The sequence below is a fragment of the Pogona vitticeps genome, chromosome 1, assembly GCF_051106095.1.
Source record: "Pogona vitticeps strain Pit_001003342236 chromosome 1, PviZW2.1, whole genome shotgun sequence".
Taxonomy (NCBI): domain Eukaryota; kingdom Metazoa; phylum Chordata; class Lepidosauria; order Squamata; family Agamidae; genus Pogona; species Pogona vitticeps.
The window spans coordinates 226,494,737-226,512,614 of NC_135783.1; the positions used below are offsets into that span (position 1 = coordinate 226,494,737).

At 40.8% G+C, this 17,878-nt stretch overlaps 1 protein-coding gene across 24 annotated transcripts in view; it reads left to right on the forward strand.

Moving 5' to 3' along the window:
• Window positions 1-17,878, forward strand: part of NCKAP5 (NCK associated protein 5) — a 762,731-nt gene that overhangs the window by 515,959 nt on the left and 228,894 nt on the right. For 23 of the 24 annotated variants that reach the window (XR_013537157.1, XM_072984241.2, XM_072984248.2 and 20 more), the window contains one exon: window positions 1,596-1,745. Coding sequence is in view for 22 of the 24 variants with exons in the window: in XM_072984241.2 (XP_072840342.2) it covers window positions 1,596-1,745 (150 nt within the window). In the remaining 2 variants the exon portion in view is untranslated. Of the gene's footprint in view, window positions 1-1,595; window positions 1,746-17,878 lie in introns of those variants that run through there. The other variant, XM_078377102.1, reaches the window with a different exon arrangement.

A 17,878-nucleotide genomic window follows, 5' to 3' on the forward strand; every position in this document is an offset into this window, starting at 1 on the left:
CCCTGCTGTGTTTAGGGACGGATTCCTCACTATACAGGCAGCGAAAATAGCCACCGTATGGAGGATCTTCGCTGGACTGTGAGTTTTTACCCCATTGGAAAGCATTGAACGGGTTCCACTGCATTCCAATGGGGTTTTTATTTTCGCTTTACGATGTTTTCGCTTAACGGCAATTTTCCTGGAATGGATTATTGTCGTTAAGCGAGGCACCACTGTATCTCACATTCATAAACTGGAGGCTTTTTGAAGAATTGAATGTACTGTAGAGTCAATTGACTGAAGTTGTCCTGGTACAGATCTTGAAACACACTATAAATTTATAGTGTAGGGTTGATTAAGTTATCCCAGAGTCACAGTGCAGTCTAGACATGTCTATTTAGAACATAATCCCAGTGAGTGAAATGGAACAACTTACAGGTAAATGAATATAGTATCAATGCTCAGCATTTGCACAAAACTGAATAGATCAAGAGGTTTCTCTGAACTGCTAACATTGTGCTATAATGAGGTGTGTTGGGAACAATTTAAGCAGTTGGACCTTTTGTTTGACACCCTTCTGTCTTCCTCATTTTCCCTGATCCTCTTTCAGCTGGCCATTTTTAACAGCTCATCTGTGGAATGTCGAAACCCCCATTCCCAGAGACCTTTGCTCACATTCAGCATCCATAGAAGATGGACAAAGGAGGCAGACTCCCCCCCCCCCACGTCAGAGCACCTGGTCCTCACAGGTGATCTGTTGGATGCCTACAGGCTGCAGTGAGATCAGGAAGCTGTTGTTGTCATCATTGCCATCTTAAAATTGCAGAGCTGAAAGGGACTCAAACTCCCAACCTCTGGTTCCAGCAGCCAGAAGCCAGATACCTAAACCACTGAGCTATCCAGCAGTCAGGTTCTTTTGAGGTCGTATGTGTCATCTGGGAAACAGCGTTGAATCTTTATGTTAGCTGTGTTCGTTACATAGAGATGGGCATGAATTGTGCTTTGGTGGTTTTGCCTGGGATGTTCTGTGGGCACCGCACACTTCCCTCCCCTGCCTCCATGGTTGGTCGCCCAGTCGCGAGCAGCAGCACAGGCTTCCCTGCCCTGCCTCCTTATCTGGGTGCAGCGTCTCCTTTATTCTCTGGTAACGCAATTAGAAATCCAGAATGTTGATGCAGTACCAGCACATTGTGAGTTCTCCATTCTGTCAAGTAGCAGACATTGCTACGGAGCAGCAAACTTGCAGTTAGATGGCATTAAGGCCAATATTTTGAAAGGCATCACCTTCTCAGTGTCACAGAGGAGGAGATGACAAAGCCACAGCTTTTGCTGATAGGCCCCTTTAACGGATTGTTCTGGCCTAACTCTAAGATGGAGAGTGGGACATTGCAAAAGCCCAGCAAAGGAAAATCAAAGGGGGATTCTCAGTAAGGATCCAAAACAATGTAGGTCCACCTAATTGCAAGTGTAGGAGCCCTGCTTATGCTTCATCCAGGTTGCTGTACATTCACAGTGTATGTCTATCATTGTTTGCATGGGAGAATGTAAGTAGAGCACTTGATCAACATGTTTTCTCTTTGATTGGTAAAAAAAATAATGAATTGTCACTGTTTTAGGAAACATTAACGCAGGAAGGCAAGAGATGCAAAACAGACGTGGAAGACATTTCTTTGGCAGTAGATAAAGATTCAAGGAATGAAAACAGCAGCACTGAAGAGGAAAAAGAAAAGACGAAATTACTGCTGGAACGGCTGAAGGCTCTGGAGGTAAGATAAAAAGAACCTTCTTGCATAGGAGGTCTCTAGCTTTTATTGGTACTGAATGCTGCTGCACTATAAATCTTTCTCAGCTCACCTAGGCTCATGTTACAATGTATTTTTTTTATCATGATTCATTAAACCAGGAGGAGTGCAATGCTCCATCTTGGAACCACTGAAATGATCTTTCTCTAATGTCAAGGATCATATATTCTTAAAAAGAAACTTCATAAATAAATGTAACTTCTTTCAAGCTTGAGGCTTGCTGAAACCCGCAGAGATTTTAATACAGAAGATGTAGTCTTTTATGATACAGCTTCAGGTGTACATGTAGGGCACAAACCACGAAAGGGCTCCATTGTATTGCTTCTATGTTCTCTTCTTCCACGATAAGGAAGAGACGAAAACTAGAGATAGGTCCAATCTGAATACCGCATGGCCTAATTGACATGTATCAAATTACCAGCATAGCTGGCAGCTGACTGCAGCAGTAACAAGCTTCAAACTAGTTCATGATTTGCTCTTAAGAGTTATTGCCACTTCTCTCACTAGTCATATAAATGCTGTTGGTTCTTGTACAACAGTATCCTTAGACTTTAAAGGATGGCAGGGCACAGGTGATTTTAGGGCAGTGGTCCCCAAGGTTAATCTGTGGACTGATTGATATAGCTGATTTCTTGACTGGGCTCCTAGAGGTGATATTTGAAAAGCTATGATTAATTTGTTGATAATACCTGGCATGGTGTAGTGGATCAAGTGATGGAATAGGATTCAGGAGGCCTGGGTTCAAATCCCCACTAAGCTATGGAAACTCAGTGGGGGTATGAAACTAGTGAAACTAGTCCTTAATATCTCATTTACCTCGAAAGCCATATTAGGGTTGCTATAAGTTGTTCTGATTTGACAGCACATAGCAACAACTGTCCATCCATCCATCCATCCATCCATCCATCCCTTGAAATTTAGTATTGAACAATGAGAGAGCAACGTTTGCTAATTATTCAAAAATGTTTAGGTTTTCATTGTTTCCTGGGAAAATTGCCCTTGTCTTGCAACTTTAAAGACAAATTGTGTTTGGTGTAGCTTTTTCTTCACCGGAATTCAGTTTATCAGATGCAATAGGTCAGCTTCATCCCATTGAGGCTCACTCGCATTAGAACAAGCTAGTCTTTAAGGTGTCCCAAGAATTTATTCTTTTTCTGTGAGGAACTGTCTGTTTTGATTGGTAAGTTGTTTTTTTTTTTACGACTGTGTACAGTTCTTAGTACTTTTTATGGTACCTGGTGGCGCTGCGGGTTAAACCGCAGAAGCTTCTGTGGTGCAAGGTCAGAAGACCAGCAGTCGTAAGATCGAATCCTCGCGACAGAGTGAGCTCCCATCGCTTGTCCCAACTCCTGCCAACCTAGCAGTTCGAAAGCATGTAAATGCAAGTAGATAAATAGGTACCACCACAGTGAGAAAGTCACAGTATTCCGTGTCTAGTTGCGCTGGCCACGTGGCCGCGGAAACTGTCTATGGACAAATGCTGGCTCTATGGCTTGGACACGGGGATGAGCACCGCACCCTAGAGTTGGACACAACTGGACTAAATGTCAAGGGGAACCTTTACCTTTACCTTACAGTTCTTAGTAAATATTCATTTTTTAAAATAAATCATAATCAAAATGATTCAGTGCTGCAGCAGATTTCTTGAGCTAGTTGAGATAATTACAAAGTACAGCTTATTTGGCTAGAGAATGGGAAGCAGAGCTTCAAACGTGATAGCTGTTTTCCTGCGTCCAAGACTAGCTTCAAACACAAAGTATTGAATGGACATCCATAAGAGTGTTTGAATGGACATGCATAAGAGTGTTTGACAACCACCACCAGTTTTTATATTTCAATGTATAATTTTATATATAACAACATTAAAAACTCCATTTTAAATGGTTCAAGTTAAAAGGTTTTAAACATTTGTATTCCTTGTATCATGCCTTAGTGCACTGTATTATGTATGTATTTTCATACTTGTGAATACATCATTTCATCAGTGCTTAAACCAACGTTCGCAAAAGATAGGTATGTTATGGCGTTTGCTTCTGCAACATCCACGCTCACTTCCCCTTGAAGCAGGTGAATTCTGCATGCGATCTTTCTAATCTATTTTCCAGGTATTTATATTAAACTGTGGCAACGTTAGTCTGTGTAACCATTTGCATTTTGATCATTTCATTTTCTGACAGCAGATAGTTATTTAATGAAGTCATAGCTTTTTATCAATTCTTGTCAATTGCCTTGAGGAAGGGAGGGAGGGAAGAAATGCTATGGCAGGTGAACCTGGCTGTGGAAGGTCAGCAAATAGGATTTCGTCATTGATTCCAGCTTTGTATTTCAGCTTGTTTTTGTTTTTTTAAAGAACAACAACTGAGTGTGCCAATACTTCCAGAATTAATCTACACAAGCAGTCTAAAGAGTAATCCATGAAGAAAAATGAACTACAGGGCAGCATTAATAGTACCCAAAGATAATTAAAATAAAGTGTTGCTAATTGTATGTTGGTTTAATGTTATATATCCTTACCCTTGTGTATTTGTGCTTTGGAGATATAATTTTTTATGTCAGATGCTGGAAGCTCTGAGGGTTATTAATCAAGAGACATGCATTTTATTAGTAGTGCAATTAGTGGGGCTTAATCCTTTGGTTTTTAGAGAGCAATTTATCTCTCTATTTCATTAGTGGAGTTGGAAAAAAAACCAAAGTAAAAATAGTCATCCCTCCGTTCCTCTGACATGGGTGTCAGGCTTGTTTTCAGGAGGTTTGCAGGCACAAAGTATTTGGCTCATCCAACTATGTAAGACGGTACAAACTGTCCATTAACTATCCATATCTGAGCCTTTCTGCATACTGTTGCTACGTTTCATAAAGCCATTTCTGTCTTATGTCCGCCCTATAAATTAATGGCTTCGCAAATGTCCTGTTGTTAACAGCTCTGATCAAGTCTTACAAACCCAAAAGCTGTAGTTTCATTATTGAGTTAATCCATCTCAGGTTAGATTTCCTCCCCCACCCACCCGACCTCCTTTTGTTTTTCCTAGTATTATTGCCTTTTCTAGTGAGTCTTGTCCTCTCACAATATGCCCAAATGTGTTAGCCTCAGTTTAGCTATTATAGCTTCTAGTGAGAAAGAAATAGCATCGGTAGGCTTTTAGGATATATACAACAAACAAAACACAAACAAAAATAAATGGCCACTAGTTCACTTCCAGAATAAAAAATAAAAAAGAGTCTATTTTAAGAGCCAGAGCAATTGAATTGCCACTCCTGAAACCATCCAGGAGCGTCTCCTCCAGTTGCTGGCGCTGTGTGTCTGTCTTTTAGTCTGTGTACAGTGGTGCCCTGCATAGCGACAATAATCCGTGCAGCAAAAATTGTCACTACACAGATTAGTCGCTATGCGAAAAAGAAAGCCCACTACCTGGAGGTGGTGGAAGTTGAACCTGGGATCTCCTTCATGCAAAGCATGGGCTCCATCACTGAGTGAAACCTACACAGGTTGCTATGATTGGGGTGTATCTGCCTATCTGTATGTAACGCTTCTCCCAGAGAAAGGATACTTTGGAACATCTCTATGTTTAGGAAGCTGTAGTGAAAACACTACAGCCTCTAAGTAAGACAAATGTCCTGGTTTACTCTGATGGCTGTATTAATTTCCCAGCATCATGACGTTCTATTACGTATGTTTAATGTACGAACTTCAGCACAGAGGGTCAAGAACAGTGCTCTTATGTAGCCATTGCTGTCAGCATTACTGTACTTCTGAAATACAAGTCCTGCTGGCTATAGTAGGGAATGACATGCATGACTTTGGACTATACTTTTCGGAATTCCCTCAACTACAGCACACCCTGGCAGCTGCAGTCCCACAAAACAACTCTTTCAAGATGTGCAGCTCCAACCTATATAACCTTATCTAGGAAGCTGCCTTCTAACAATATGGGATATACAGTCACCTAGCTCAGTATAATTGACATTGAGAGTGGCTGATGGATCAAGGAATACCTCATACTCAGATTTTGGGTAAGAACACCCTCCGCTCTAGTAACGAGAGACTTTAGATGACACCGACTACTTGCAGCTGACCACAGTTATAGGCAAGATTATTTTCTAGCCTGCCCCCCTCCAAAAAAAGCCAGGTTTTGAACATGGGATATTCTGTGTACAAGGCATAGATACTTAACATGAGTTGTGGACATCATATATAACGCTGTTTCATGGGAGAGTGCTCAAATGAGCACTCAAACAAACTACTGATACAATTTTCAAAGAAAGAATTTTTGAGCATTTGAAAAGATGGCTGTTTCCCCCTTCAGATTCCTTTGTTCATGCCGCATAGATAAAAGTAAAAATATTTTTAAGTTCAGTTGCTCATTTGCCCTTAGCAATTCTGTCAGTTCTCTTATTCTTTATCTTTCTCTACCAATTCTTTTTCTAATTTTGTTCATGATAAATGTTGTACATTTGCAATCAAAGGAAACAGATTATAATTAACAGTTCATAGCTATACGCGTACGTATGTGCCCTCAGTAGCTGAAATTCTTGCACTGTAATTATTTGGATAGTGCAAGTCCCTTGTGCCATGAACATGCAATGCTTAGGAAATCCCATTTGGCAATGGCACTATTGTACTGCAGATAAGGTCATACGTCTGTAGTCCTTGTATGGTCTAAAGCAGTGGTCCCCAACCTTGGGCCTCCAGATGTTCTTGGACTACAACTGCTAGAAACCTTCAGCACCACCTCTGCTGGCCAGGATTTCTGGGAGTTGGTCCAAGAACATCTGGAGGCCCAAGGTTGGGGGCCAGTGCTCTGAAGTCCTTTCCTCTCTCCTCTCTCCCCAACAGAACACACCGGCAATACCCCTTATGGCCTGTGGATGCTTTCCGCTTCCCCTGGTCCCCCCACCCCACATACACGCTTGGCCAGACTTCCTCATGCTTTATCCAATGACCTTCTCTACCTACTTTTGTTTCTGCTTCTTCAACCAATGAATAGTTGCCTTAATAGAGTCCATCGTAGGGATTTTTTTTTTGAAAAGTTAGCATTTGAATCAGTTTGTTTCCTTTCTCTACTTTCAAGCCCCATTCAAACTATTATTGATTTTATTATTACTCTTCTTTGTTTTGTTTTGTTTTAACTATACATTAACTTTAAGACATACAATAGATCTTTGCAGATCTCGTTCATGGAATAGATTAACCATCAGTCAAAGTCCTTTTCCTACAAGCCTAAGAAGTGTTAATTTTAAATCCTGCCACAAATGAGATAGAGGGGCAGCAGAACATGGAGTAAATCAATTGATAAAACAAGATTCCTTCAGCTTCATTGTCACAAAGCTACTACCTATGAGTTATGTCATGAAAGCTAGTAGTAAAAATCATCCTTTGTTTTGTCATTTCTTCTGAATAAAAATCAAGAATGTGCATTCAAAAATGTGCATTCAAAAAAGAAAAGAATGTGCATTTGAAAAAGAAAAGCCATTGCCTTTTTTTACTTACATTACAGTCATTGGGACTCTGAACACAGTATGAAAAAGTTACTTTTTGAACTATCAGCACCCATCAGTCACCATGAGCAGTGGCCGTGCTTGTTATGGCACTCTGGTTGAAGTAGTCCAAGAACTAAGTTTCAACAATCCAGTTCTGAATTATATATGCTCTTATTTCAGCTGTGTGCCCAAAACAAGAGACTAAATTTGTATAAAAGTTCCAAGCTATAGTACAGCATATATGTGTATATGATGTTGGTCAAAACAATACACAGTCTAATTACAGTTGTGCCTCGCTTAATGGGCACCCCATTTAACAATGAATCCGCATAGCGATGCAGATTTTGTGATCGCTTTTGTGATCGCATTGCGATGTTCCCTATAGGGAAAAATCGCTTTGCGATGATGGCTTCCCCCCCCATCATCGCAAATGCCCATTTTTGCACAGCTTGCAATGAGGGGGGGAAGCGATTGTCCCAGAAAAGAGCCAGGAGCCATCTTCTCCGCTCCAGCCCCTCCCCCTCCCCGCCTTACAGCTGATGGGCGCTGCTCTTAGAAGCTCCCCCAGGCTTGCCCAGCAGGTAAACAGGCAGTGGAAATGCACTGGGGAAGCCTCTGAAAGCGGCACTTTGCCGGGGTGGGGTGGGTGGGGATGTGGTAGGGGCAGGCCCACCACCCCCATGCCCCCCAGAGCCCCCCCCCTCACGCTGCTTTCGGAAGCCTCTGGGGGCTTTTTCAGCAGTGAAAATGCACCTCTGAAAGCCCCGCTTTGCCGCGGGGGGCATGAGGGGTGGTGGCAGGGGGTTGGTGGGTTTTAATGCATTCCTATGGGCTTTTTTATTTCACATAGCGACGAATCCGTATAGCGACGATTTTGGCTGCACGGATTATCATCGCTATGCGGGGCACCACTGTATATCTGAAATGAGAAGACAACTGGTACTAGTTTGTGTGTGAAGTACATTGGCTACTTGAGGAAATGTGAAAGGGACCTTTACACATTTTTCACTCCAAAGGAAGAAAATACTCAAGTGAACAAAAGCTATTCTCCTGGCTTTCACGGACTACATTACAAATCAATGGAAGCAATATATATGCTTGTTTGTTTCATTTCTATCCTGCCTTTCTCCTATAAAGGGAGCTCATTATAATTAAAATGCAGGTAGTGTTAACAGTGGGTTGCTGGAAAGCTCTGTAAGTTAGGGATGTGGTTGTGGAGCCAGAGGTTGGGAGTTCACTTCCTCACTGTGCCTCGCAGAAGAGCCAGCTTGTGTGGCCTTGGGCAAGCTGCCCGGTCCCAGGATACCCCCCCAAAAGAAGAACAAATGTAAATTGCTTCTGAGTACTCTGTAGCTAGAAAACCCTTAAAGGATCCACGTAAGTCAGAATTGACTTGAGAACACACCATTTACATATTAAGTAAAGTTAAAAATATAATTTTGAAGGTTGCCAATGAAAAACCTGATCTGATGAATGGAAATGTTGCTGCTTATAGTACTTACAGCACTCTCTGGGCAGTTTACCAGTTAATTATGCAGGATACACATTGCCCCACCAAGTGAACTGGGCATGCAATTTACTGACCCCGGGAAGATGAAAGGTGGAATCAGCTGTGACCTGACTACCTGTGCCTGTCAGGATCCTACTGAGATCGTGAGCAAAATCTTGGCTGCAATACTGCATTTTAACCCCTGCACCACAAGGCTCCTTAACCGTAACCCTATAGAGTTCTTGGCCTACTTTTTTCCCAAAGGATATCCCTAAACACATTTTCTGATATTTTGAAATCATAACTTCCTGCATCATATATAAATTGGTATGGTCCAATATGCTTTGTTATAATAAATTCAGCCTTTGTCTTTCTAGGCAGATGTTTATATGTACACTTTACAAATTCTGTATAATCCTCTTCAGACAATGAGGTGAAATGGCCCTATTGATTCACTTGCAGAAATAAGCTATTTGTTGACAAGGTTGTTTGTAATGATGATTACTTTTCATGGATGATCCAGAGAAATTACTTCTGTTCTAATTCTTTCAATGCTCTTTTTAAAGAATGTGGGTTTGGAAAGATTTTTTTAAAAAAAACACACACACAACTGTTTATGCTTTATATTATGTAAATTGTAGCAGATAGGGTTCTTTGTTTTTGTCTTTTGTTTTTGCAATAAGGCAACTACTTTTTTGTACATGTAATTTATGAAGAAAGTCCACATTCAAGCATGGAAACTGACTGGGGGAGTGCAACTAGTAAAACCACTTCTTAAATATCTCACTTTCCGTGAAAGCCCTATTCGGGACAACATAAGTGAGTTCCTACTTGACGGCACATAACAACAACAACAACAACAACAAAAAACATGCCTACTGGTTTCAGGGAGAGCAGTGCTGAGAATAAATGTTGCATCCAGTTAAACTTTGAGTATAATTATGGAAATACATTGCAGAACCTTCACATTTTCTCATTTGAAGCTGTTGCAGGTGCCAACTTATTCCAATTAATCTGATTCATATAAACCCTTCTCACTCCAGTCTATTAACAATTCACATTGTTAGAATTTTTTAACTGTTCAGCTGCCCTAGGTCAACTTAATCCTAATTATCTGACCCTTTGCTAGTAATTATTCTTTTACTAGGAAGATTTTTACCTGTGGGATTCTGTACTGTTTGCAGACATTTGCCCCACAGGATAAGAACAAAGGCACTAGTTCCACTGCTATCCAAATTCTGGTAATTGGCTGGTACTTGAAGAACAGTGGTGTTCCTTCACCTTGCTTGTGTGCACACACAGAAAGCAAAGAAAGAAAGAGAGGGAAGGAGGGAGGGAGAGGGAAAAAAAACAGAGAATAAATAGTATTTTTTTCAGTTTCAATGCTCTTTTGTTCCAGCAGTTTGAACCTTACCACTTCTTATAGATAAACAAGTATGCATATGCAAAACATAAAGAAGAGAGAAAGATTACAAAGAAGATTGAGCAAGTACTTCAACACAGCGTATTGTATTGCTCAATTGAAAGAAAGTATTCTAGGGTTGTTTAGTCTTCTGTAACCAGTATTGATTACAGTATCATTCTAGAAGACTCTGTAATAAAGGTAAATCCTCATATTTTTGAAGCACCTTAAATTATGTCCAAAATAGTTGATTAGTGCACTGACCTGTGGTGAATCTTGTTCTCTTACAGAGGTGACAGGGTGACCGTGTAATCTGGGTGTAAAGGTATATGATTAGCTAATGAAAATGGCTGAAATGCACAGTCATCTTTCAGGCTCAATTCAAGTATTAATATTATGTGTAGTTCTGCCACCAGTATCCTTGAGCCTTCCAATGTCTGATTCTGCCCCGTGTACTTACCGTAATTGAATTTATTGTGGAGAATTAAGAACTTCAAAGTTGGACGTATGAATTCTTTGGATACGTAAAGAGGGAAATAAATGTTTAGATGTGCAACAAGAATTTTTTTATGAATACTTTTTAAAAAGCCTTAAGTTTTGCAGTGTTGTGTGTTCAGTATTTTGATAAAATCGATAGAATACGTTCCATGCTGTTCTAGGTAAGGAGCTTCTCCTGTCTTTGCCATTTGCAGTCTTTGCTCATAATTCTGTGGACTCTTAATTTGTTATTTTCCCCTTCGTAGCCAAGGAACTTCTTGAACTGCCTTTGCAGGGTTGAAGGGATGTGTGGAATTTACTGGAGATCTTTGTGGCATTTACCTGTAGTTCGCCGGGCAAATATAATATGTAGTTATTGTTGGACACGTCTGGTGACCGGATACAGAGTTACCTGCACAACCTGAAGGTGAGAGCAGAGCATGTAGACGTTTACAACGTTTAGAGATGCCTGGGCTACTCCACAGGGTGTTTTGGAATATCAAATAGCAACAAGTTCTACATATCCTTGGAGTAACACTATTTTAGTAGAAGTTATTAATAAATGAATAATTACTTCTGGGATCTACTGCTTAATTCCTTGAGCAGCAGTTTTTACCAGGATACAGGGGAATTAATTGCTCAAATTCAATTTTAAATTAAATCCGATCCATTCTTGAGATATGAAGTACAAATTAAAGAATTAATCAGCTCCAGAAGATGATAATTAATGGCAAAGTTCAAGATGAAGCTAGGTGTCCTTAAGCTCTATTTTTTACAGTTTAATGGTGTATATGTTCATTAGTCAGCTGGTAAATAATTGGTAATATTAAATCAGCTATGTAATACTGTAGATGTACATATAGTGTTTTAAGCATAACATGAAAGGCTTGTCGGTGCCCCAGGTTTGCGTACGAGTTCTCTTTTTATATGTTAAACATCCAGCGACACACAGCGCAAGTTGAATTTGTTTTGTTTCTCATCCAGTGAATGAGCCTTTATACAAAGTTTTTCTTTGTTTATCATTTTTAATGTTGGCAGCATCTTCGGGTTGTAGTTGAAGGCTACGATACCCATGCTGTTTGTCTCTCGTTGACTCCTGATGCAGTTCATTAATTTTTTCAGTCCCGCTATTGTGCAGAAAAAAAAGAAAACAAAAACCTCTAGTATCAGTTATTATTTTAACCTGAATATAATGTCAACAACGGAAGAGCCAATCAATTGAGAGAAAATCAGGACAAATAAGAAAAAGAAAAGAAAGAAAGAAAAAGAATATATATATATCTCTGAAACAGCTTGCCAGAATTGTGTAAAGGCTCTGCTTTTTATGAAGGCTCTCCTGACCTGCCTCTGCAGTATTTTCATAGCCTTGCAAGCAAAACAATACATTGGCTCTTAGGACTTCTTTTATGTGCTTTCTTTCTTAGTTCAGGTAACCAGCACTTTTGAATTTCATTCAACTGCATTTGCACAGGACAATGAAGTTTCAAGCACAATAATAGCTCGGCGCCCATGATTCTTGGTTAATAATGCAGTGTGTGGACACAAGATAAGGTCAGATGACAGGGAATGACAGAAAATCACCTTTGCCTTTTCAGATACTTGAACTGCTTCTGCTAGATTAAATGTTAGGCACATTCTTTACAGAAATATTCTCAGTTTATACTGTTAGGAAAGATGTAAGTCTGATTCTCAGTAAGGTTTCAAGAAGTAGTTAGAGGATGTGTTTTCTAAACTCCCCTTTAGTAATACTTGCTGTTCTAAGTTTATTTCAGTGGAAATATAGACATGTAGATGATATTGATGCAAAACTTGATTGTACATTGTTGCCAGAATTCAAAACTTTACATTTACCCTTGGTGCTAACATGCTTTATTGGTATTCAAAGTTCTCCCTAGCATCACTATTCTCCTTTAAAGCCCAGTTCCAGCTTGTGGTGGATAGATATAGTGTCGATGTTTCTCAAGACTTCTTAGCCAATTAAGTCATGGAAAAACCACAGCCAGTCAGATGAAAGAGAGAGATTTAGAAAGCAGGATCTGACCGCTTGACTTGTCCAATAGGATTAGACCATGATGTGAAACGTAAGGCACCCACGTAACAATGGGGTACATAAAGAAGCCAGTTAGGGCTCAGAGATGTGTGAAGCTAGACACTAGTTAGCTAGGAAAATAACTGGTTAGGATTTAGCTTAGAGAGGTACAGTGGGGTCTCGACCTACGGAATTAATCTGTATTGGAACGGAGTCCGTAGGTCAAAAAGTACGTAGGTCGAAAATGCATTTCCCATAGGAATGCATTGAAAACCTAGTAATCCGTATCTGGCCCAAGAACCCACATACACACACACACACACACACAAATTAAAAATAATTTTTTAAAAAATCACCTTATCTTTTCGAAGTCTTCAAGGGGTCCCCTGCCACCATCACTGCTGTTGGAGGACTCTGAGGGCTTCAGCGTGGCTGCCGGAGGCCTCTCGGAGGTCCCCCGCCGCCGCTGATAGTGCTTTGGTGCCACTATCGGCAGTGGGGGAGACATCCAAGAAGCCTCCCATGGTGGCGGGGAAGGCCTTCGGAGGTCCCCCGCCACCGGCGCTGGGAGCCGTGCCGCGCCCGGCTATCCCAACCATGGTTGGACTCCCAGGAGTCCAAGCATGGCTGGGGTTGCGCAGCGTGGCTCCAAGTGGTGGTGGCGGCGGCAGGGTAGGGGGTGTCCAGATGCCTTCCATTGCTTCTCTGCCTGGAAGGCATCCGGAGGTCCCCCACCCTGCCGCCGCTGGCGGTAGCCATGCCACGCCGGGCAACCCCAGCCATGCTTGGACTCCCAGGAGTCTGAGCATGGCTTGGGTTGCCCGCTGCGGCACGGCTCCCAGCCGCGGTGGCGGGGGACCTCCGGATGCCTTCCAGGCAGAGAAGCAATGGAAGGCATCTGGGGACCCCCACCCCACCCTGCTGCTGCTGCCACTGGAAGCCTTTGGAGCCCTCAAAGGGCTTCCTCCAATGTCGGGGGGAAACATTTATAAATTTGAATTTCCCGCTCTTTCTCCCTGCCTTCTTGCCTTCCGAGCTCTCAAAGGGCTTCCTCCGATGTCGGGCGGAGATCTCCGAAGGCAAGAAGGCAGAGAGAAAAGGCAGGAAATTCGAATTTCCAGCCTTTTCTCCCTGCCTGTTTGCCTTCTGAGCTCTCAAAGGACTTTCCCCCCGACATTGGAGGAAGCCCTTTGAGAGCTTCGAAGGCCCCCAGTGGCCGCGGCAGCAGGGTGGGGTGGGGGTCTCCGGATGCCTTCCATTGCTTCTCTGCTTGGAAGGCATCCGGAGGTCCCCCACTCTGCCGCCGCCGCTGGGAGCCGCGCCGCGCTGGGCAACCCAAGCCATGCTCGGACTCCTGCAAATAATATGGATTGCAGAGCTTGCTGTCCTGTTGCATAAACTTTTAAAAACCGAAGAGTTCTCTGTATCATTTTGATCAATCACCCAGTCCTTTTGTTCTTGCTCTGGGTTTGTGTGGATATGTGGGCATGCACTTCACAAAGGGAAAAGATACTGGTTTGGCACGGAGACATTTTGCCCAAATAGAAATCTCAAGAAAACACATGTCTTTGTGACATTAATACGCTGCAGGGTCCTTACTGTATCTCAGAGGGTTTGAGATACAGGAAGGACCCTGCAGCAATGCAACAAGGTGTCTTATTGTATTGAAACAGCCTAAATGGGCAAACATGAGGGATTAACTAGATGTTCTTCACATCCATACCCAACACATTTGGAGCTTCAGAATGTTCTCAATTTCCCAATCAGTCAAACATAGGGTTCTATATTAAGAAGGAATCTGCCTCTAAACATTAGTCTTATCAATCTTCACTTCCTTCATTCATGTGAAAATGACAAGTTTCAAAATTTTTCTCAGTGATAAGTGAGATCATTTGTGGAAGTGTATGTTGCCGGAAAAAAAAATCTTTATGCAAAAGAATTTTGCATAGAAAACAAAGCACCATTTTTTGTTTTTTGCACAAAAATTCTTGCAATTTTACATTTATTTATTTTATTTATTTATTTATTGTATTTATACCCCGCCTATCTAGTCATTTCGACCACTCATTTTAGTTTTTGCAAATGTTGCTGCTGACAAAAAAGTACTGCTCTGTTTGTTGTTGAGGTTGAGTGAAAAATTCCACGGTGGTATAGGTCAATATGTGGAGACACTTTCTCATGAAGGATTAGAAAATTTGCAAGTATTTGCTCTGCACTTGCTAAACACAGAATTGGTAGGGAACATTGACCGGAGATGGCTATTGGCTTTGTGTCCCTTTCCTTGTGAGCTTCCTGCACATATTTATAACCTTGGCACTCCATTTTTCTTCTGTGAGCCTGAAAGGAGCATAGTTAGGTTCCACAGTTTTGGTTAGCTTCTTTCAGATCATGTGCTGTGACTTTTCTGTGATTCTCATTCATTTGTAAGATTTGCATAGAAAATCTAATTACTTACGTACTTGTCAAGCTGAAACTGATTTATAACAGCTCAGATAGGACTGTCTAGGTAAGTGGGATGTGTAAGGAGTGTTCCTGTCACTTGTGAATTTCCATGGCAAAATAGGAAGTTGAACCCAACTCTTCTGAGTTCTAGTCTGTCACTCTATCAACTATACCACACATTGGGCACTGAGAAAAATCTTAATAATTGATATAGAACTTCTTGGCTAGGGATGTGAAAAATGCTTAACAAATTTCTCAGTCCTGACAAATTCACAAGTCTTGGCACTCTGAGAATTCTCCCTAAGATTTCTGCCCACCCCAGCATTATTTTCTTTTGTTTGCTTTTTTCCAAGCACTGCACTTTCTGTTATTTTGTCCAAGGCACTGCACATTCTGTGTATCTCAGAACCTTTCTAGCAATGCTGTGGAGGAAATACAGTGGTGCCCCGCTACACGATTACCTCACAGAACGATGAAACTGCAGGATGGTGTCTTTTTTGCAATCACTATAGTGATCGCAAAACGATGTTGCCAATGGGGTTTTTTTGCTGGACGTGGAATAGGTCCATGCTTCGCGAACCATTTGTTCACAATACGACGATTTTTATAACATTACAAAATGGCTTCCCGCTGTTTTCCGACCCATGCTTCGGAAGACAGCCATTAAAAACAGCTGATTGGCAGTCAGAAAATGGCTTCCCTATGGAGGATCTTCGCTGGACAATGAGGTAATTTCCCCATTGGAACGCATTAACCGGTTTTCAATACATTCCAATGGGGATTTTTTTTTCATGATGATGATTTCGCTGTACAGCGATTTAAGTGGAACGAATTATCGTCGTCATGCGGGCACCACTTTATGTCTTTTTGCGCAGAACTTGTAATAACAATGTATATTGATTAGTGATTCCCCCCCTTGTAAAAAGTGACCCAGGAAATCACTTGACATTTATGGAAAAGAAAAAACCTTGCACAGAGAAATCTCACTGTGAGAAGGAAAGATGGATTTCCTCCCAAAGGTTTTTCACCAAGAGCAAGAGGCTGCATGGGTCAAACACATACTGTACTGTTTTTGTTTAGAACTGCCATATCCAGAGGCATGATGATACTCAGTGGACTTCTGATAGGGAAGATCCATAGAGAACTGAGAAGAAGAGCCAATAGTGGCAGATCATGGAAGGTTCATTCTTATCCAGATGTCCTGTTTATAAAATATCAAGGAAACTTATTGAGTGCTTAATTGTTCTGTCTGCAATTTCTACATGTAAATGTCTGGATTTGAGCAGACATAGTATCTGGGAAACAGTAAATATAGAAAGAATCTTGTAGGATGAGACTCTCTTTTTGCAGTAAAAATAATTGTGGTAACCAGATGAAGAAATAACAAATAGTTCAGAGATTTCTAATAGACACTGTAGTTAAAATTCAGATTGAGCTTTATGTCTCTAAATGCTTTCCTGGCTACCCAGGGAATCCCATTTAATTTACTTGAGTACTTAAAATCATGTAATTCCCATCTCTCACATATTAGTCTGGGGAATCGTGAAGCATTAATGTGCTTTTGATGTAAATTTTATTTCTTCATCCATTTTAGAGTACGAATAAGAAAGTATGGATTTGATACATTTAGCCCATTCCAGTATAGACAATAGGTTGGATTTAAACTTAGTCAGAGTATCCTGTTGAAATCAGTGTGACCTAACTCTGCAGTAAATTATTCAAATATAAATTTATATTAAAATGTTAAGTAAAAGCATGACAAAAAAGTAGATTTATTGCCTCCTACCATTTTTGGAACCTTTCTTCCCCGACTGCTGCCCCTGGGGTATACAAGTAGAGTATTAGTTCGCTTGCTACAAGGCAGCAGTCCCTGAGCACAGCACCTGCTTTGGATGCTAGAACTGTGCACCTGTCACTTCCCTTAAAGGCCAGTAAGTATCTTCAGATCTTTCTGGCTTAGGTGTATACATTTCCCATGTGGCTTGGCTTTGAGGATTCATGGACAGTTGGCATACAGAAGTGATTCCTTCCACCTCGAGGGTTTCATGATGGAGTGTGTACATATCTCGCTTAGTTTTAACAGTGACATGAGATAACATTAACAGTCTTCTGTAGAGCTCAGGCACTTGTGAAGATTACAGATCTTTTTTATTTCTAGCTACATATGTATGAACGACTGCATCTCTCTCTCTCTCTCTCTCTCTCTCTCTCTCTCTCTCTTTCTCTCTCTGGCAAGATGAATATTTAGTTCAATTGTCAGCAGAAAATAATTCTTATAAATTAATGCCCTCAGATGTTACTTGGGGATCTACATTCAAACCTTCCTTTAATTCTACATAAATTATCCCCACTTATTTACTCTACATAAATTATCTCCACTTATTTCTCATTTAATAAAGGATTGCCTATTTAAAAGACCTGGATGTTTCGGCAGGCCTTCTCATAAGTCTATTTTTGATTTTCTTATTTCTTTATTGTTTTTTCTTTTACCTGTTTTGTAATTTGTTGTTTTATTCTTATTGTATTTTAACTTTGTTGTAAGCCGCCTAGAGTAGTCTTCGCGACTAGATAGGCGGGATATAAATAAAATAAATAAATAAATAAAATAAAATAAATATTGCACTAGTCTTTTTGAAAAATAAAAGCTGTGGATTTCTCTCAAGATTATCAGGCAACAATAATTCAAGTTACTGAGTCAGCTGAAATATTGACTACTAAATAAAAAAACAAAAAAATTGAAGAAGCATATCTTCTGTCTCTTTTGTGGCTGGATTTGTAGG